Below are 23,119 nucleotides of genomic sequence, written 5' to 3'. Positions count from 1 at the left end.
GACCTCTGGGACCGATTTCAAAAATATTTGGATTTCGTGTTCAGAGTGCACTATGGAACCAGCTGAAACTACTCCCACTGCTGGGCAAACTTTGAGCCCACACCCTGGCATTGTCCTTTGATCCAAGAATAAATAATAAAACAAACGGGGTGAGCTAAATAAAACCGTTTAAATATCTCGTAATGTTGAAACTGATTGTAATTTTTAGGAAAGCTCTTTCATTATATCTAGCCGAATATAAGAAATGGCAATAAAAGTTGATAATGATCTGTAAAATCTGATTTTTTATGCAATAAATTGTGAAAAAGTGCCCATCCCTCCCCTACCTCCCCTAAAGTATGAAATGACATTACGAATCGAAGTGAAATGCGAGTTGTTGATCGAGTTTTATAGAATCCCAGTACAGAGTTCCGAATTTTTGGGAGGTAAACGTGGAGCCGAAGCCAACACGCCGAAGCCCTTTTGAGACAACTTTAATGAAATGGTGACACAAAACCGACGATTATCCCTTTATACACTATAGAAATGAACCCAAGGACAATCCCCGGTGGACGTCGTTAAAAAAAGACAATCCCCGGTTCTGTGCTAAACTATTGCTAACTATGGAGGAAAAGTATTTGGGCTATTGTGATGGGATGTTAGTGGATGACAATGTATTAGGTACATGTAAAAATGGCAGGTGGAGACTTGCCACCTCACTTACTGGGCCCCCGGGAACCAGTCACTGAATAGCAACAAGAGGGCAACAGGTACATGAGCGGCTGTAGGGTGAGGATACCTCGGTGGACTTTAAACGCTGATTACGCGCTCCCTGTGCTTACCATGAGGCACCTACCCTCCGAGCAGGGCTACTAATCCTGCTCTAGCGACTCCACTCTGGACGGCCAAGCCAAGCCAGAGGCGTGAGACCTACCCCCGTCATGGTTCACTCCGACCGGCCGGAGATGGGGGACAGTATACTCTCCCTGGAGAACTCAGTATATATAGCCCCGCGGGGTCGCTACTCCCCGTCATCAGCCTCAGATGTCTTGCGGTGCCTGTATCTCATAATTATTGTCGTTATTATCTCCAGAGCCTTTGTCCCAATTATGTTAGGGTCGACTTCCAGTCACGATGCAACTGAGTACCAGTGTTTTACAAGGAGCGACTGCCTATCTGACCTCCACAACCCGGTTACCCGCTCAACCCAACACCCCTTGGTAAGACTTACTGGCTTCTGACTACCCATAACGACTGCCAAGAATGTTCAATGACAGCCGGAACCTACAGTTTAACATCCCCTCCAAAAAACGGTCATTGGTATCCAAAATATACGTAGAAAGTACATACGAACTTAGAAAATTTGCATTGGCAGGCACTTGCCAGACCTGGAATCAAAGCCGCACGCTCATACTTGAGAGATTGGTTCTCTACCCACTAAACCACCACGACTTCCACTAAGTCACCATGACTTTGTCATCTATTTAATGTTTTTTTGCGTAATAATACGTGTATCTAATATTTTTGCCACTCACAACTTAAATGCGGACTAATTAGAATCACCACTTTTATCCCTATGGTCACGTCTATTGCGGTTCAGTTCTCAGCGTTTTGTTTAGTCTGCTGTGCTTTTGCCGTTAAAGTACAAAAATTAAATATATGGAACGTTTCTAATGATTATGCGTATTCCGTTGTTTCCAAGTCAACGGGCCCTTAAAATTCAATATTAGACTATTCAGATATTTGATTTTGCTGACCCCTTAGTCGCTGGCATAAGGGACAGGATCCGCGTACGAAGTCGCGGGCAGAAGCTAGTATAGAAATATAAATAACAAAATTATTTTTTGACCACATCGTTGCTTTCCATCGGGTAAGATAATGGTCAAACAGGTTCCTATACTCAAAAAATTATGCGATGTATATTGTTCCATTATCACGCTTTCATGAAAAAACCGTTGAACCAAATAGCACAGGGACAGTGAATATAGAAGCTTTGGGGATTGTGATAGGCTGATAGTCTACTAGGGAATTTATATCTTTCGAATGCAGATAAAATTGTGTGAAACATCTTATATCTACAGATGAAAATTAGTCGTAACACCGTGCAAAGTAACTATTCCATACACACACAGACGCTGGCGGAATCTAATTTCTAATAAGCGATACAATATAATTACGACTTACTACAAATGATTGCCGGCGGCATGGTAATTTAGTCTACCTAGCTTACATACGTAATCGTGTAGTTATTACGTGTTCTTATGAGCTACCGTAGAGTGCTAACTTTTAGTCGGCCGACTGTTTGTCAGATTCCTAAATTAATATGGAGATGAATACATAGTATTGCCCATATGAAAAACATTAAGAGAAAGAAGTTAGGATGCAGAAATACAGCTAGCACTAACAAAATATTTTGATTAGATTCACGATACCCTTAAAGATAAGATGTAACCCAACAATCAGGCCTACTATCAGCCGACAGTTTAGTTTACCGTGTGCCCCTACCATAATAGGTGTATGTAGGTATGTCGCCAAACCATGGCGATGTGACGTCAAAGCAGCTTGTAGTTTCGGCCTAAATTCTTTGATGGCTATGGAATAAGGTCACCATACTGTGTTCGGATGACTTGCATGTTACTTAATTTTGATCGTTTTGTTTTAACCAAAGACATAAACCGGCTTTTCACGGGTATACACACCCTAACGAAAATGGTGAAAACCATATGATTTATGAAGTCGTTTTTGAGTTTGCCGTTAGATATAGGCACACAGAAGAGTGTAGAAGAAAACATGCTGCATCGACCCCAAGTGAAATTTTGATAAGGGCAGGAGGATAATGATGAAGAGTTTTTGAGTTTATCATGAACAAAGCAAACAGTCATATGCAAATATGTATCATGGATAAATAATATTAATATTTATTTACCAAATTAAATTCCAGCCAATTTAATGAAAACACCATGTTAAATGGAAGAGCAAAAATATTTACGCGATTTTGAAAAGCCGAACGTGTTATATAGTGATTGGTTTAAATTGTAAATTCATAGCGCTCAATTGATCGTATGACAGGTAACGAGACACAACAGAGCGGTCGTAAATCCTCGTATATTTAACGTGAAAAGTTGACTGTTAGTATCAGCAACAATAAATATTAAAAAGTTATCAGATGCCTAGGATTTTTCAATTATATTGCGGTTGGCATTTTACGACAGTAACTTTGTAAGTCTGCAGTAAGCCATTAGCCACCTTCTGCATTTGTTCATAACGAATACCAAGTAGCTTTGCTTATTCCAAATTGGTTACTTTTGACTTCACAAGTATTATTGAAAAGCGTCAAAGGCATCTCAGAATTGCAAAGCTAGGTGGTGCAAATTGTTTCAGTCTAATCGGATGCAGCTGAGTACCAGTATTTTACATGGATCGACTGCCTATCAATTAGGTAAGTTACCAGTACCACATAACACTCCGCGGGAAGACTGAAAGCCGACCCCAATATTGATAGTTGGGAAAAAGCTAGGCAGATGGTAAGATTGGTTGTCAGTCTTCCTAAATTAACAGCCGTAACGATTACCCAACATACAAAGACAGACGACACCCACATCTCACCAAGCCTTCAAACTTAGCATTTAAATTAAATATCTCACGAACAAATCTTACTAACCAACAAAGGAAAACTTATACTTTATACTTTCACGAACAAACTGACGCGTCGCGAACGTGTCCGTTGTTAAACTAGTTCGGCGCCACGATTCCTGGTCGAAGTTTTTTCAATTGAAGGCAAAAGACGGATCGGAAAGCGCCATTTATTCTGAAAAACTGAATGAAAAATGGTTCCCCATTTATCTTAAAGGGAAAACAAATTGAGTTTAAATAAAAGGAGTTTGTATGACGGAGTTTTGCCTTTTATAAGTAGGCAGCACGATTTAGATGGGTTTTGAATAATCTCTACTAATATTATAAATGCGAAAGTAACTGTATCTCTGTCTGTCTGTCTGTTACGCTTTCACGTCTAAACCGCTGAACTTGAACTGATTTTAATAAAATTCGGTACAGAGATAGAGTTGACCTTGAAAAAGAACATAGGATAGTTTTTATCCCGGACTTTTGAGGAATTCTCTTGGAAACGTGATATAAACGAACTCTACGCGGGCAAAGCCGCGGGCGGAACCTAGCCAGTAATATCTCTGTAACGTTAAGAGTAGAATAGGTCTTGGCTAAGTCGAAGCTGCGCGGGCCGATCGATCATAAGGTCACAACGCCAGCCTCGATCACCATTGATCGGTGACCATCTTGTCAAGATGAGTATTTCCGTGTTTCGAAAGTCACAATAAAGTAATTGGTCCCGACTGTCATTTAAACCAGTTTACTGGGTTGTAAAGGTTATTCGGTTGACGCGGTCAGATAGGCAGTCACTTCAGGTAAAACACTGATGCTCAAGCTGCTTCTAATGAGATTGTAATCTGATCGTAATAAATAGTATAGCTTTTTGTAACATTTCTTAGCTAGTCATGTATTGTCATCAGAACTCGGAGCTTGTACAAAATTTCATCCTAATCGAAGACCGGGAAGGGTCAAATTGAGATTGCATTTTTTCTAACATACATAATTACAAGTGAAACTCATATAAGCGTGTTAGTTAATAGTTGGGAGAAAGCTAAACTGATGATGACTTGAAAAGCTAGGCGGATAATGTAACTATTTATTAACAGTCCTTGTAAAATTAATATACCTGTAGTTCCTGTGACAACAGCCTTTAACGATACATGCGCGTTCACAATTGAATTACAAAGACACGCAGAACCTACTTACAAGGTTACAGGAAATACTGCGAAAATGGTTTAACCAGTTTATTGAAGATTTTAGAGGCATCCGGTGTTCTCGAAAACATGCGATGTTAGCGAGTTATCTATTTTTGTGGGGAAAATACATTATTCGTAGAAGGGTGGGTTAGTGTATTTAATTTATGAAGGAAAACCTTAACGCTCCTTGTAAAAAAATGGTATTCAGCTGCATCTGGTTAGCCTGGAAGCCGACCTTAATATAGTTGAGAAAAGGCTGGGCAGATGACGAGGGGTGAGAGCATAGATCTTACTAAACATTGAGTTATTCACATCAAAAGCTGCATTTCTTACATTGCTACATGATTTTAACAACTGTTCTTTTTCTATAGATAAATACTTTAATTTTCATTATGCAGTTGGACGAAGATAATTTGCACTGCCATTTGCAATATCAAAACATTTTTTAAGGTTTCCCTCTATACGTAGAAATTCAGAAATTCGAATAAAATCGACGAAACGCAGAACCGGTCACTTGAAATAAAAACGAAGAGTATTTGAAAAGCGGCGGTTCATATTTCTGTACATTTTGTGGGTGCCGTCAATTTTTACACCGGCATCAAACATTCTGTTTTTTGATGCTTTTTCCTCTCGTTTCGCCGTAATTGTTTTTGAAATTGATATTTTTCAGGCTACTACGACGAGCTTTGGGTTTAAAGATTTTTTTTTTTTCAAAATTCGTTATCATTTTGAAAACTTATATGTAATATTGAAAGTTTTTTTTTTATTGTATAAAGTGTCGATATAAAACGATCAGCATATATTTTAATTGTTTTATGGCTTTTAGCAGCAGTCGTTTAAGTGAGCATTATTACATCTGTGAGCCTGTAAGTCTGACACCAGTCTTTCCCAGGGGTATTGGCTAACCCGGGTTACTGGGTTGAGGAGGTCAGATAGGCAGCTCCTTGTAAAACACTGGTACTCAGCTGCGACCGGTTATACTGGAAGGTAGGAAGCCCAAGGTAGGTTTGACATTTATCAGCACCTCAATGACATGTATATTTTGTTTATCTGTGGGGTACTTACCATACATAGTTCCGATTTTTTCAGCTAGCTTGTTTGAGATCGCGCCGTCAAATAGTGAGTCGAAGCAAGCACTCAAAGCCCGGGCACAGGCGCTGGAACCGATCTGTTGGACAAATAATACATGTAAGCAAATAATTGAACATACCCACTGCCTTTTTCATGGGAAATCTTCAAATGACGGCACCCGCTGTGGGTGCATTATAGGGAGTGTCAGACTCTTACAGCCTTACCACAAAAACTTAAACATCTGTTGAACACTCATCTAAAAAAGTGTGGCTGCAAAACGGACCTTATTTCAACTTCTACATAGGTATCCATTATATCTGTCATTTTTTTAGACAAGTGTTCAACAGGCGTTTAAAAGTTTTTGTGGTATGACGTAAACCCCGCCATATTCCTTCTTAGGCCTTTTTTGTACCAGAGCCCCGGTTACTCTTTCGAACAATCCCGCAGCCCCGGCAAGATATAGGTACCTACCTACTGCCTGCCTCATTGGTCTACCAGTTGCATAGTATGACTGCTGTGCACGAGATCTCGGGTTAGATTCCCGGGTCGAAAACGCTTCGAGAGTTCAATAAACTTTCACTCTGCTTAATACTTTTTTAAGCCAGGTATCTGTGGACCTCAAATGGGGAGGCCAATGTTCAGCAGTGGACGTCCTGTGGCTGAGATGATGATGATGATGAAGCCTACTGTTTTAAATAAGATCGAGACTACACCAAAGCGAACACCACGGAGAAGTTTCTAACCCCCAATAGAATTTCTTTATACAAACATATTGTCTTCGCCCACTCAGTAATATCCTTGAGCGGTGAAGTTCATATAATATTTATATTAAGTTTAGTCGTTCATATATTTCTTCCCCTGTATTTGTGTGAAGCCCTCAATATCTGAGTCCTTTATATCTTCAACTCACATTCACAAAGGCGAAATTGTAAATTACGTAAGTTTCGTATTATAAATCGAAAGCATTTTTAGAGCTGTTACAAAAACAATTTTGCAAACAAGAAACCGTAAAAGTTTAAGTTCTAAAAACTGTGATTTAAATTAACATTAAAAAAAACTTGAGAGCATGAAAATAACCAGGGCCACGCGTTTAAAAATATTTTCTTTTTAGCTCCGAAGTCTTGGAAACTCGACGACTTTTCAGCAATAATTGTATTTCCTGAACTGAGGGTAGAAATAAAAATAGCTTTCGACCTGAACACCAACGTACACCCAGAGATAAAATAGAACATGCTTTTTTGTTCAGAACTTACATAAATAATTATTTCGAATAAAGTGTGTCTTAAAATAAACACCTTTTTTTCGTTGAAGCTGTAATAAATAAATGTCATAATTGTAGTCCTGTATTAGTTATTCAACCTATTAGTCGATCGATATACAAATCGATTTGAAATCAAACCTGAGACCCTATACACAGCAGTCGAACTATGCGATCACTAGACCAACGACAAAGAAACCAATACTCGGTTAAATCACACTATTTTAATACCAATATAATAAAGAGAAAACAGTTGTTTGTTTGTTTATTTGTACTCTAAAGGCTCCAAAACTACTGAACCGATTTGAAAAACTCATTCACTATTATAAAGCTACACTCTTCCCGAGCAACATATGGCTATATTTTATTTATTTAAATCAGGCTACAAAGGCCCATAGAAAATACTATACATAAATATTATAACATTAAATCATATACTAATACATATTCTATATAAACAACTTAAAACTAATGAATGTAATTTTATCCCAGTACGGGCAGTAATTTCCACGTAACGCCGATGAAACCGCGAGAAAACGGCTTGTCTGTTATAAAAACCAAAGATACATAAAATCCACTTACTAGATACTCCAAAATCATGTTCCAGCCTATGACAAAGGCTATGAACTCTCCGACGGTGACGTAGCTGTACATGTAGGCGCTTCCAGTAGTGTTGGGGACTCGGACTCCAAATTCAGCGTAGCAGGCTCCTGTTAAGGGAAGAAGGGGTCGGTTGAATCATGGTGTTAGTTATTACTTATCCTAAAACATGTATATAAAGCGCGGAGATATATAGAGTTTGTTTGGGAAGAAATAAAAAAAATACGTTTAATAACTAAATAAAGATGTACATTAAAAAAGTGTGTCTGTACGTAATATTTTAAAATAAACTAAGTCTATATTTACATAAAAAAGGAAAACTTAAAACTAATAAAAGGCGTTAAAAAAATACTATTTTATTTTAAAATTCGTACTATCCTTACTAATACTATAAATGCGCAATTTACTATGTATGTCAGTCAATCGCGCTTTTACCTCTAAAATACTGAATCCATTGAGATAAAATCTGACTGATAACAGATAGTGTAGAGCCCAAAAATGATCAAATGCTACAAAAAAGGCTATTTTTAATCCAGTTGCACATATTTCCTAACATCCCATTTTAATTAATACAATACAAACTACTTTCCACTCCACTATCTAATTTATAATTGCTTTCATCTAAAATGTTAGCACAAAGACCACTGAAATGCACCTTCTATTCAAATATGAACACGCCATAGTTAACGCTTTAAATGGCCGATTGTCTGCTCAAACCGGATTCATATTTCATTTCAGCTTTCAGGACTTACATTTAATTGTGATATAGACTTTATGATACAAGATTAGTATGTTAAATCTGATAATTTTAGCGTGTTTTTGTGTAGAGCTTACAAATGAGAGTAGAGAGTAGATTTTAAATAGCGGGTTGAGTTGTCACTAGAATAAAAATGAATAGATTAGACTGATCATTCATACAGTACCAGGTGTTCTCCGCTGTTCTTCTTGAAGTAGTCTGACTTCAGGAAGAACAATACTAGATACTAGGTACTTTTTGAAATAATCATGGTTCTTTTAAAAAAAAAAAATAAATTGTAATTAATTAGTACTAGGTACATTTTGAAATAAGCATGGTTCTTTTGAAATTAATCTAGAGACTATTTGAACTAAGTTTGGCACTTTATGAAATAAACTTGGTACTTTTTGAAAAGGTAAGGTACTATAGAGAGTTTTTTAAATAAATGTGATTCCTTTAGAACTAAGGCTTGCAGTTTTTAAAACCAGCGTTGTACTTATAATAAGCCTGGTACCTTCAGAACGGGGCCTGGTACCTTTTGAAAATATGTTTCGTTATTTTTTAAAATTATCTGTTTTTAATATGTTAGAAAGATCAAACTTACCAGAAAAGATACTCGCAAGGGCGGCGATAATAAAGCTGATGACCACGCCAGGCCCCGCGAACTTCCGAGCAACCATTCCGGCAACCAGATACATCCCGGTGCCGACACACGAGCCGACACCGAGAGAAGTCAAGTCCATTGTCGTTAGGCATCGCTGTTGAAGAAATAGATACATTAGAGACGTGGGTTTCAGGTTAATTTTTGAATAATGTTAGTTTTTTGGGAACATCTCAGGGCCGACACACGAGCCGACACTGAGAGAAGTCAGGTCCATTGTCGTTAGGCATCGCTGTTGAACAAAAATATACATTAGGAACGTGAGTTTAAAGATCATTTTCGTGTTAGAGGGTGCATCTACACATGCGCATGTTACATGCACTTCAAAAATGCGTGTCCAGTGATTGCGCATGTACCGTAGCAAAAACCCAGCCGCGTGCTCTTGTCACTTGCGCATGTTAACTTGCTCCAGCTACATGCACAGTGTAGATGCACCCTTAATGACTGTCTGGCTGTAATACTTCAGACATAATAAAACACACGCAACTTCTCTTAGGTCCTGTTGAAAATCAGTGTCAGACACTGGCTTTCTGGCATAATGCTAAACTGGACCTATGTGGCATACATAGCCTAAATTCATGTTTCATATTTGTGTTTATTTTGTATTGTGTCGTTAACATTTCTTTTTTCTTCCTTCTTTTTTGCCATTTAACGTACCTACTTCGATAAAAATGCGGGTAAGATTATTTATTTAATTTAATTTAATTTATTTTCAAAAATCGGATAACAAAAAATCCATAATGTTAGTAGCATATATATACCTTATATCTAGTGTTAGTACATGCAAAATTAAAAATAACAAAAACAGAATTTGAGTCATCTTGTACAGAGGATGAGAAACAAGATTTTCAAGCGCCATCCTCTCCACAAAATGTCTCAACAAATGGGAAAACACCCTCTCGGCCACTGTTTCCAGAATACTGTTGTCACTGGCTCTGGTATAGGCTCCTACATTCAACACTCACTCTCTAAATCACACATTGTAACTAGTCACTGCTACCCTGATTTGCATTTCAATTATATAATAAAAAACATAATTAATACTCAGTTCGATGCTAACTCCACATTAATTCTTTTAATAGGTGATAGTCTTGATTTAACTAAAAGTGACATTGCAAATGGTATCAATGCCCTAATAAAACTCGATCTGAAAAATATTATACTTTGTGCATTACCATATTCAGATTGCTCTTCAGACAAACAAAATAAGTATGTTCATAGTTTGAACAATTTCTTGTACACTCTGACATGTTGTCATAGCGACAAATTATTGTTTTTTGACACTAACAAGTTTGTTAGTGATTTTTATTTAACAAGGGAATGTATGTATTTTCCTAATAAATATAAAGATGTGATTGCTTCTTTGTTAGCATATAATATTAACAGTGTCATAGATAACAATATGACAAAACCTAGGATAAGCGACGAATCAGTATTGTCTAGTTTACCTAACAATACGGTGATTGAATATTTAAACTAGCTCCTGAGACAATAGAAAAGCATTGTAGTAACCTTATTCTCTTTCATCAGAATATAAACCGCTTTTCTGGCAAAATTTTAGATATTGAATTATTAATTGATAAATATTCTATTGATATAATATGTCTTTGCGAGACATGGTTAAAGCCTGATAAAATGTCATTTAATGTAAATAATTTTGTGGTTGCCAGTGTGTTTAACAGAGTTTCAGCTGAGGGTGGAGGTACAATAATCTTATCTAAAAGTAATTTAAAATTTAAAAACAGATTAGACATTAGCTCTGGCTCTGTTGATCGCGTCTGCGAGGTAGCATGTGCAGAGATAGAAAGCCATATAATATTATGCGTATATAGACCACCAGCATCAAATTTTTCTTTATTCCTCATTCATATGGAAGATATTCTCTCAAAAGTTTTTAAAAGTAATAAATTAGTCTATATTTGTGGTGATTTTAACATAGATCTTTTGTCTGAATCATCTGATAAATGTAACCTTTTAGCGTTATTTAATTCATTTAATCTAAATTATTTGTTTAATGATCCTACTAGAATTACGGCTACTTCCAGTACCTGTATTGATAATATATTTACTAATAACAGTAATATTGAACATTCTTCCTTAATATCTGGTGTACGGTCGGACCACAAAGGTCAGCTTGTTAGTTTTAAAGCGAATAAAATAAATTCATTAAATAAGAAAATTACCTTTAGACCATTGAACAAAAAAACTTTGCAAAAATTTAAAGATAATACTTCGGATAAATTAAATTGTATTAACATAGACTGTAAAAAGCCAAATAAACTATTTAAACATTTATTTAATACACTCTGTCTGGAACTTAATAAGTCATGTCCGAAAAAAACTATTGAAATCACTCACAAATTTAAATTCAGTGAATGGTCTACTAAAGGGATTAGGATAAGTAGGGATGTCTTATATAACTTGTACCACGAAAGGTCATTGACTTCTGATCCATCTTTTCACGATTATGTAAGAAACTACTCGAAGATATTTAAAAAGGTATGTATTCTTGCTAAATCGAAATCAATTAGTAATAAAATAGCCAAATCAGACAATAAAATAAAAACGGTCTGGAATATTATAAACGTTGAAACTGGCCAAACCAAAATGCGGGATGCTGACCCGCGGTTAGTTATTGATAATGCTGTTATCTCAGATAAGGTAGAGGTTGCCAATGCCAATGCTTTTGACACCTTTTTTTCAAACATTCCCGTAGAGGTTACCAAGTCCCTTAATTCATCTTCGATATTAGCTGAGTCGTTACTTCGACAAAACTTCAGTAGAAATGTACCTAGTTTTAAATTTCAATGTGTTTCTGATTACACGATTAAAAGAGCATTCAAGTCTTTAAATCTAAAAAAGACTGAGGACTTATGGGGCTTTTCTGTCACAGTCATTAATTCCATTATTGAGAGTGTTGCCCCAATACTTAGTGAAATTTTTAACCTTTGCATTGACAACGGTATCTTCCCTGACTTGATGAAACTCAGCAAAATTATTCCTATCTTTAAATCAGGCTGTAAGAAAAACCCTTCCAACTACAGACCTATTTCAATCCTTCCAGCCTTTAGTAAAATCTTCGAAAGGATCATGTTAGATCAGATGTTAAGACATTTTAATTTAAACACCATATTTCATGACCGCCAGTACGGCTTCACAAAGGGTAGGTCCACCACTGACGCAAGTGCAAGATTGATCACCCAAATCTTAAACGCCTGGGAAGATTCGCGGGATGCTGTGGGCATCTTCTGCGACCTTTCTAAGGCGTTCGATTGCGTTGACCACGACACTCTCATTTGTAAGCTGAACCACTACGGAATTCGTGGTAAAGCTCTCGCGCTCGTCCTTTCCTATCTATCAAATAGACAGCAAGTAGTGGACATAAGTGGCTCAACTTCATCTGGGTCATTAGTAAAAATGGGCGTGCCGCAGGGCTCAATTTTAGGTCCTTTTTTATTCTTAGCTTATATAAATGATCTCCCGTATATGATGTCTGAGATCTCTGACATTATTTTATTTGCTGATGACACTTCCCTTGTCTTCAAAATTAACAGAAAGGAATCTAGTCCCATAAACGTAAACGATAGCTTGGTTATTCTGAGCAAGTGGTTTGCCGCGAATAACTTGCTTCTTAATTCTTCTAAAACGAAATGTATTAAATTCTCTTTACCTAATGTAACACCAGTAGGGCTCAATATCGTTCTGGACGATAATAAGTTAGATGTTATTAAGCAAACCGTCTTCCTGGGCATCACCATAGACTCTAAATTGCAATGGGGTGCTCACATCTCAGCAATGTCAAAAAGGCTGAGTTCCGCAGCTTATGCAGTCAGAAAAATAAGACAGATTACTGACGTTGCTACTGCTAGGCTCGTGTATTTTGCTTACTTCCATAGTATTATGTCCTACGGTATTTTATTGTGGGGGGCAGCGGCGGACGTAAATTCAATATTTGTACTCCAGAAAAGGGCAGTTCGTGCAATTTATGGCCTCGGCCCTCGCGAGTCATTGAGAGAATTATTTAAAGAAATTGAAATACTTACACTTCCTTCTCTTTACATTCTTGAAAATATAATGTTCGTACGCAAAAACTTAAATCAATTTATTGTTAAAAGTGATATACATTCGATTAATACAAGAAACAAGCACAAACTAGTAGTTCCGAGATTCAGATTAACGAAATCGAATAAATCGTTTTTAGGGAACTGTGTCCGTTTTTACAACAAGCTGCCTAAGTGTGTAACCGATCTCACGGATATAAAATTTAAGAACACTGTAAAATCCACCCTCATTAAAAAAGCTTATTATAAAATTCAAGACTTCGTTGACGATAAAGATATTATATGGCGATAACTCATCTCTCCATGTGTGGCTTCCCTGGCAATTAAACGTCTTTTTCTTTTCTCTTTGGATTGTATAGATTTACTGTTTACCTTTCAGTTGCATTGTATAATTTTATCAGCTTACTATTGTTATGTAATAGAATGTTTGTGACAATATTACTTTTTAAAAGAGTGTCTATGGAGTTTCTTGCCGGCTCTTCTCCATGAGACCAACTTTTTGGAACCGTGCAACTAATTTGACGTTTCATAAGAGCCTGCAAAGGCCTATTTGAAATAAAAACAATTTGATTTTGATTTTGATTTTGGTTCTCGCTACTACCGATACTATTTTCTTCCGCATGATGGCGTGGAAGCCATCAGTGCGATTCTGTGTGAACATCTCTGACGCACTACAGAGCCGGGGCAGTCCCAAGAGCATTCTAAAAACATTGTTGTACTGGACGCGCAGGACATCTAGCGACCTTTTGGTATAGTTGATCCACAGACCACCCGTGTACAGCCCCTGACAATACGCTTTGAAAAGTGTTATTTTGACTTGGTCCGCACAACGGGCGAATCTGCGATTTATGGACTTCAACAAATCGACAGTATAACCTTTACAGCAGGAAATTCATTTGGATTATCTTAATCCTAACCCCTAATTATTACAGTATTGTGCACATCTAGATCACTAATTAGATCTACATTACAATTATCATGTCTAATTAGCTGTAGCAAATAAGCAAATAATTACTCTCTAACAATTCTATATGATCTAAATATTAATGGCTTTCTAATTGAAAGCCTAATACGGAGTATTCGAGATTAATATGTAAGCTATTGAACGCTAATGGAAACTACAAAATTGTTACTGGTTTGATTTAATTTTAACTAAAAAAAAAAATCGTGGTGGCCTAGTGGGCAAAGAACCAACCTCTCGAGTATGAGGGCGCTGGTTCGATTCCAGGTCAGGCAAGTACCAATGCAACTTTTCTAAGTTTGTATGTACTTTCTATGTATAAGACACCATGGACTGTGTTTCGGATGGCACGTTAAACTGTAGGTCCCGACTGTCATTGAACATCCTTGGCAGTCGTTACGGGTAGTCAGAAGCCAGTAAATCTGACACCATTCTAACCAAGGGGTATCGGGTTGCCCGGGTAACTGGGTTGAGGAGGTCAGATAGGCAGTCGCTTCTTGTAAAGCACTGGTACTCAGCTGAATCCGGTTAGACTGGAAGCCGACCCCAACATGATTGGGAAAAGGCTCGGAGGATGATGATTTAATTTTAACTATGTTATAATTTGATTTCAGAATTAAAAGATAAAAGTTAAAGCAGTCATCATTTTGGATAAGACGTACTTACATACCAAATACCAAATATTGTTTGTATGTCAATAAGTTACCTACAGATCAAATAACTATGTCGCTTTAAAGCAATTTGATTAGTAGCTTTCTGTTGGTACATTTTGACGTCGTTGCTACTTTTTTTCAGCATAAAAGTATAGGAAGTGGTGAAAGATGTTTGTTTTTGCGTTCTTATTCGTCAGCGTAATTTAAGATTTTGAGTTTAAGAATTGACAACTAATATCAGAACGGATAAGAAATTCCGTTTCAATTAAATTGGATAAAAATGGCCAATAAAGCCTTCCATAGAAAAAGAATAGATTCATAACTAAACCATGATACCTATGTAGTCGGTAGGTTTCTTTGGTAAAGCTTACAAAAGAAAAATACGTATAAAATGCTACGGTTTCCCCCGTGGGATTCAATTCCTATCGAGCGATTCCCTAGGGCTATCCAACAAGTGTTGCAAGTAATACAACAATTTATCTTCTATACGCTTCTATTTTCTATTACGGCAACACCGTTATTACAATGTTTGCAATTCTACAAAAGAAAAAGTATATCGTATTGCACAGTTTTGAATTGAACTACGAAACATTTTTCGTTCGGAAAGTTAAGAAGCATATTTGAGTTAAAGTAACTTTTAACATCTTTGGCAATCGTTAGCAGCCGAAACCAGTAAGTCTGACAAGTTTTGCAAAGAGTATCGGGTTGCCCAAGTAACTGGCTTGAGGAGGTCAGATAGGCAGTCGCTTCATGTAAAATACTGGTAAGCTGCATATATTTAGACTGGAAGCCATAGAACATAGAATAGCACATAGAATTAGAACATAGTTAAGAAAATTCTGATGATGATGTCCTACGGCGGCTGTTCTCATGTACCTAAGGAGATTAGCCAACTGCGCAGGACACATTATAGTGCACAAGCATTAGCCCAGACACAAATGCACTCACTATTCCTTCACGCTCATAGTCCAATGGGATGGCAATGGGCAAAAAGAATCTAGGCACAATATTATTATGGGCAAACTTGTAATTCTCTGCTTTACCGAAGTTGAGTTTTGAGGTCAGTTCAGGCCAGTCAATGTGAAATATTGATGGTTCATGCAGTTCGACTGGCATGCCACAAACTGCTCTCGGGAGGTATAAGGTCATTGTGCAGATACAATATACAGGGTGTGTCATTCACAATAACATTAAATCCTATCTATATATATCCTATCGATAGATATTCTATGGCGAATTGTAAAAAAAGTTACCTAATCCATTCAGTGGTTTGGCCACAGGAGTCATTTTTCGTTTTCATAATTTACAACATCATATGAAAAGCACGGCCGATATAGATACTATATACAGAGGTTTTATATCAATATTTTTAAATGTACTGTAGTTACTTCAGCAATGCTGGTGATAAAGTTGTCAATAGTCGAACAGCGTCTAAAAATTTATTTAATAAAAAAGGAAGAGGGTTTTACCGAATGTTTTTTTCAGTTGACAGCTGTCAATTTGTGTACATTTCAAGAATTGTCAACTTCACCGAAAAACGGTCAGACCACCAACGTAGTTAGATTTTTTAATTGAATTATCAATTCTGCCATCGATTTTATCGAATAAACACAGATTAACAGCCAGTTTCTTCATCAAAAGTAAAAGCCAAAGTAATGCCATAAAGTAAAAGTAGCGGTCAAATTCGTTTTACGATTTTATCTATTAGGTTTGCTGTTACTTTAGCCTTGAAAAAACAAATTTGACCGTTACTTTTACTTTATGACATTACTTTGGCTTTTACTTTTGATGAAGAGACTGGCTGTAAAAGTTCACGAAGAGTTTTATTAATTTGAAGGTAAAACCCCGATATTGCAGTTTAACCTGCACTGTGAGAAAAGTACAAATATACTTAGATATGGTATTACTACAAAAAACTTAGACAGATACGTCTATAACAATCTGCTTGCAAGAATGATATATTCATTGAACATGTATTGAATTATTTTGCCTTCCATATTACAGATGTTAAAGTCTATTTTACTCTTTGTCGCGCTTTCACGCCAAAACTAGTGAACCGGTAATGGTATGGTGCATAGATTACAAAAGAAAAAATACGAATGTAATGTATGTGTGTTATAGTTTCCCCAAATGCTACAGTTTCCCATCATCCTCCGAGCCTTTTTCCCAAACTATGTTGGGGTCGGCTTCCAGTCTAACCGGATGTAGCTAAGTACCAGTGCTTTACAAGGAGCGACTGCCTATCTGACCCCCTCAACCCAGTTACCTGGGCAACCCAATACCCCGTGGTTAGACTGGTGTCAGACTTACTGGCTTCTGACTACCCGTAACGACTGCCAAGGATGTTCAATGAAAGCCGGGACCTACAGTTTAACGTGCCATCCGAAACATAGTCATTGGTGTCTAAGATATACTTAGAAAGTACATACAAACTTAGAAAAGTTGCATTGGTACTTGCCTGACCTGGAATCGAACCCGCGCTCTCATACTCGAGAGGTTGGTTCGTTGCCTACTAGGCCACCACGACTTCTTCTATGCTACAGTTTCCCATATGGGATGTTATTCCTATCGAGCGATTCCCTAGGGCTATAAGTAAGACTATTGGTTTAGGGCCTGAGAAATAACACAGGCTACTCATTATCCGACTTCAGGAAGTACAGTTGGCACTTAAACCAGTAACGGCTAATTTAAAGCAGATATCCCTTATTACAAAAATATGATTTCATAAATAAAGAGCTGCGAAGCCAGCGGCGTCCAGTGAATACCAATTTTAAGCTAACAAGCCATTTTTCAATTTATCCTTTGAATCTTTTCAGAGCTTATTTTACAGAATAGTCGAAGCTTTTATGTTACGCATTCTTTTGTTAAATAATACGATATGCTCGAACAAAGGTGTGGTATATGCATTGTGTTGTAAAAATTGATTGCAGTCTGCATTTATCACTATCACTATTTATATGTACTTCAGATATCGAGAGTATTGAGAATTTCAACCATTTTCAAAGTCAAAGTGAAAGGTTTTTAAGGTTCCGTACCCAAAGGGTAAAACGGAACCCTATTGTTTTCGCTCCTCTGTCCGTCCGTCCGTCCGTCTGTCACCAGGCTGTATCTCATGAACCGTGATGGTTAGAGAGCTGAAAATTGAATAAGTATTTTGGGGGGCTCCCATACAAAAAACGTGATTTTTTTTGTCCGTTTTATAAATAATGGTACGAAACCCTTCGTGCGCGAGTCCGACTCGCACTTGGCCGGTTTTTATTTGATATAGAACAATTGCAGGTGCTTAAGAAACGTCAAGCTAGTTGCGCGGTTCCAAAGAGTGCGTCTTACAGAGAAGAACCGGCAAGAAACTCCATAGACATTCTTTAAAAAAAAACTGTTGTCAATATTTTATAGGTTGACTCTGAGCTTAATATACCATGCAAGTTGAACCAGAAAGTGGTTAAATGAAATAATTATGACACCAACTGATTTTACCAGTTGTATTAAATGCAACAAAATAATAATGATATGAATTTTTGGAATTTAACCCGTGAATAAACCTGCCAATGAAGTATTTCCAAAAGTAACAGATCATAATTTAAAACTCATATTAAGATTTCGAATAATTCCAGCTATTAAAAGGTATGAATACTTCCCAATAGTCGTTTTTAATTAAATTCCATTTAAATCAATCTACAGTTGGAATTATTGGATATTTAATTTTAATCATCGCATACGTAATACTTCAGTAATTAAATTAAAATTATTTATTCAAATAATATTTACATTAAATATTAACTTTAATCAATCAACAAATATTAATTATTAATAAATATGTACCTACAAATAGATAAACCGAAAAAATGATTGCAATAATTCGGGAAATTAATTTCAGTATTCAGCTTATTTTAATATCCTACTGTAGGCCACAAATCTCTTCTCATATATTGAAGGAATGAGCGTTAATCACCACGCTTGCTCAAGGCGGATTGGTGATTTTAGACACAAAAGTCCCAGTTTCCTCAAGATGTTTTCCATCACCTTAACCGTCACTGTTTAAGACAATATGCTGGACAGAACATTTTTATGGAACTTACTTTTAACCTAGAAAAGTTACAATGGTCAGGAATCAAACCCATCGATCGTATTTGCGACACTCGTGATTTTACCACTAGACCACCGCGACTTAAAATAAATCAACCAAGCTAAAGATTTTAAGAATAAAAAGTACCTCACAAATTCAGTTACCAAGCTGCACTGTGTGAGTTATTGAAAAATGTACTTTGCTACCAAGTCAATAGAGTTGAAAGCCGTTGAAAGCACATTACGTCGGTTAAGCTTATTGTATTGTAAGACGGTTGTCCGGTTGGACAAGAGGCATGTAACTGAGCTTAGGACATATCAACTAAAGTCTTTACTTGAAAGAGGTACTTAATGCAATAAAATACGGACAAAATAAGTCACTACATTTTTCTTTTAAATAAATAAAATGTAGCTTTTCTTTGCGGCCTGAAGAACCTACTTTTCGGAACCGGATAAAAATAGCCTATGTTCTTTCATAGACTTTAGCTAGATTGTATGTGCACCAAAATTCATTTAAAATCGGAACAGTAGTTTTGGTGAGAAAGCCAGTCAGTCGACAGAGTTACTTATTATTGTATATTGTATTATATCAAAAACGTAAATTTAAAACGACTTTAACAAACTTGCTTTTTAGAGGTTTTTTAGAAGCGTCATAGTAAATTATATATTGCTCTGAAAACCTTAGAGTCGGTTCATACCTGACGGAAAATGCGTCGAGCGTATCGTAAATGTATGATTGACGTACTAACGCATCATCGGTTAGGTGTGAATGATTGAATGTTTTATCATAATATTTGTCTGTTTTGGCGTTACGCGACCGAAAATACGCGACGTATGTTCCGTCAGATATGAACCTACCCTTATGGTGTTATCACAGATCGAAAAGATTTGTTCCATAAACAAATATAGGTATACTACATATACTTATCTCCTCCAAGTAACAATATTACAACAGAAAAGCGTCTCAAACAAATATAATAACGATGCAAACTAAACCCTTTACATAAAGAAGAATTAAAAATTGAAACGAAACTCCTTTCTGCATTCTGCCTTTTGCTTACAAGTTACTTTTTTAAATCTCAGTAGGAAATTATGCTCCATTTAAAAAGCAATTTTTCATTTTTAAATTGTTTTCCATTGGTTTCTTATTTAAAGAGAAGGAGAAAATGTAAAAGCGTTCGCAACTGAAGATTTTTGTTTGACTCAGTCGTTACGGGTAGTCAGAAGCCAGTAAGTCTGACACCAGTCTAACCAAGGGGTATCGGGTTGCCCGGGTAACTGGGTTGAGGAGGTCAGATAGGCAGTCGCTTCTTGTAAAGCACTGGTACTCAGCTGAATCCGGTTAGACTGGAAGCCGACCCCAACATAGTTTGGGAAAAGGCTCGGAGGATGAACTGAAGATTTTTGTTTTTTCTGCGTAGCTTGGCTGAGAGAAATGTTATCAGAAATATTAATTGTAGCTGAAGGCGATTATTTGCAAATGTAAGCATATGTTTCTTTGCTGATTAATTAATATGTGTCCTTAGGGAACTGCTTTTCGCGTATTTTCTTTCTAAGATTGTAAATAGATTATATGTATGACTAAGAGTTTTGTAAAATTCTTCAATGATTATTAGGGGTAGGTGAAAAAGGGATGTGTGGGTTGAAAAATAACAATGATAAGGCATTGAATATACTTATGATGACAAAAGGAGCAGAATTGAACCGAAAACATAATCAGCAATAATAAATATTTCCATCAATACAGTTCTTCTTTAATAAACTGATTGAATAGATACATCGAATGAGTTGTAATTTTAAGATATGTCTTGGAAACGAGCTGCCGACAGCAACTGCCTACCACACGTGCAGCTACTTCATGAAATCGGTTGATATCTGATTACGACTGACCATGTCGATGCTATTGCAGCCAGTAGCTTGCTTCCAAAACAGTCCTTTATTTGGATGACAATGCAACTTAAAGTTCAAAAATAGAACAGACACAAAAATAACAAAACGCTATCATTATTCACCAACGTCACGAGGGAGGTTTTCTATATTTAAAAGAATATTGTAAAAGCATTTTCCAATATGTATGGAACATTGTTGAATGAAGTCTGGGGCTCGAAAAGCTTCAAATCGCTCGTTTCTGCCCACGGTCGTCCCACGCGCGAAGTAGGTTCACCGCACTCGACTTTATCTTGATATAATGTGCCTAAATATGTTATATCGGCTTCTAATAACAGTTCCAGACATTTTCTGTGGGAGCTACTTTCCTCAACAGGATAAAAAGTGGCCTATGTCTTTTCTCAGTGTCTAGAATATCTGTCTACAAAATATTTAAATGGCTTAGTTCGCAGTAACTACTATTACAACTGCTCTGTTGGGGCATCGGCATAAATTCACGTTATCATCACAGAATTACACAGAATTACTTTCGCATTCATAATATTAGAAAGAATACCTTATAAAAAATTTGCAATACTTATGTGAATGTTTTCTTTTCCACCTATTGTAATGTGGCAACTTAAAGTAAAATTATTAACTTTAAGTAAAATTGGCAGTTTTACAAAAATAAAACCATTTTTGATACTAGTCTCCTCTCCCCGCAACTTTCTGTCATGATTCGTAGAAAAGACTAAAAAAACCCACTATTTGATAGATTTTAAACGCCAACCCCTCAAACGATATACGTACTATGATAGGATTTATGCGTCATATAATATGCCCGGAGAGAATCACGTTCCGTTCCACGGCGCATCGCTTGCGGATATTGGTGTCACATAAATATATTCGAACGACTGTTTTATGCGTTAAACGTTTTCTTTCTAGCTATCAGCGTTTATTGTAACTGAATGCGCTGAACAAATTGGTATTTGTTGGGAGTTATTTTTGTTTCAGTTATTTTGGTATTTTTGTGTGGGAGTATAATTCAATGAATAATCATAATCAGATAGGCAATGTGTGTTCTAAACTGTTTAGGGCGCAGTGTGCAGGTATTTTAAATGTATACAAAATGAAAGACCTAGAATAACAATAAGAACCTAAAGAATAAGAACCTAAGAAAATACCCAATTTTTGACCATTTTACGTGGCCAAGCAGTTCAAGCAGTCTACTGTGAGTGATTTTTTTTTTCAAATCGTTTCAATAGTTTACAACCATAAAAAAAATCCACTTTAAAAATATTAAGCATACATATCATATTTATTACAGGTTTTTAATAATGTAATAAATTCTATTCATATAATTGCAACAGCTGCTTCTAATTTAATACATTTCCCTATTGCACACTAAGACACTACGAAAATGCATCAAAATTAACCCAAAGCTTGCTACTAGAAATTCTAAACTTCATTACAGCACTAAACCCGGTCCCTTTTGTCCAAAACAGTTTCAAATACAGCTGAATATCTGCCAGTTAAATATCACTGACATGTGGCAGAATGTCCAACAAGTTTAAACCCCGGTTAGTTTCCGGGGTCAAAGTTACGTTCCAACACGCTGACACGATTATAACATAGTTAGAAATAGAATTCAAATATCATTTTGTATTTATGACCGTAGAATTCAAAATTGTAATAATTAAACGCTTCCTTGAAGTGGAAATGTAATAGAAGGCCGCTTTTAAACGGGAAAAGGTGAATTAAATACAACTGACCTTGTTTTCAGTATTGTAACAACTTTGAATAAATGCTCGGTTGAATGAATAGTCGTGGCGGCCTAGTGGGTAAAGAACTAACCTCTTAAATATGAGTGTGAGTTCGATTCCAGGTCAAGCAAGAACTAATGCAACTTTTCTACGTTTTTATGTACTTTCTAAGTATATAGTTCTGGCTGACATTAAACGTCTTTGGCAGTCGTTACGGGTAGTCAGAAGCCAGTAAGTCTGACACCAGTCTAACCAAAGGGTATTGGGTTTCCCGGGTAACTGGGTTGAGGAGGTCTGATAGTCGCTCCTTATAAAACACTGGTACCTACTCAGCTGCACCTAGTGAGACTGGAAGTCAACCCCAAAATAGTTGGGAAAATTCTAGGTAGATGCGATGATTATGAAGGTAGAGCTCAACATTCTAATAATTAAACGCTTCCCTGTAGGTAGTGGAAATGTAATAACGGGCCACTTGGAAGGGAAAAGGTGAATTAAATAAAACTGATCTCGTTTCTAGTATTGTAACAGCTTTAAATAAACGCTGGGATTCATTTTTCAATCTGCAGTATTGTCTGTATCGAAACTGCAAAGCTACTTTGTTTACAAGAGTACAGTTTACAGAAGGATTTCATCAAAACTCTTTGAA

The 23,119-nt window shown here is 36.6% G+C and overlaps 1 protein-coding gene across 2 annotated transcripts in view; it reads right to left on the bottom strand.

The window, feature by feature from the left end:
* Window positions 1-23,119, bottom strand: part of LOC124644852 (probable cationic amino acid transporter) — a 199,589-nt gene that overhangs the window by 124,104 nt on the left and 52,366 nt on the right. For both annotated transcript variants that reach the window (XM_047184462.1, XM_047184463.1), the window contains exons 5-7: window positions 9,048-9,201; window positions 7,690-7,817; window positions 5,844-5,946 (exon numbers count right to left, since the gene is read on the bottom strand). In XM_047184462.1, the coding sequence (XP_047040418.1) occupies window positions 5,844-5,946; window positions 7,690-7,817; window positions 9,048-9,201 (385 nt within the window). The remainder of the gene's footprint in view (window positions 1-5,843; window positions 5,947-7,689; window positions 7,818-9,047; window positions 9,202-23,119) is intronic.

Source organism: Helicoverpa zea, chromosome 31, assembly GCF_022581195.2.
Source record: "Helicoverpa zea isolate HzStark_Cry1AcR chromosome 31, ilHelZeax1.1, whole genome shotgun sequence".
NCBI lineage: Eukaryota > Metazoa > Arthropoda > Insecta > Lepidoptera > Noctuidae > Helicoverpa > Helicoverpa zea.
The sequence above is the reverse complement of the archived record's forward strand: the minus strand, read 5'-3'. Positions and strand labels throughout refer to the sequence as shown.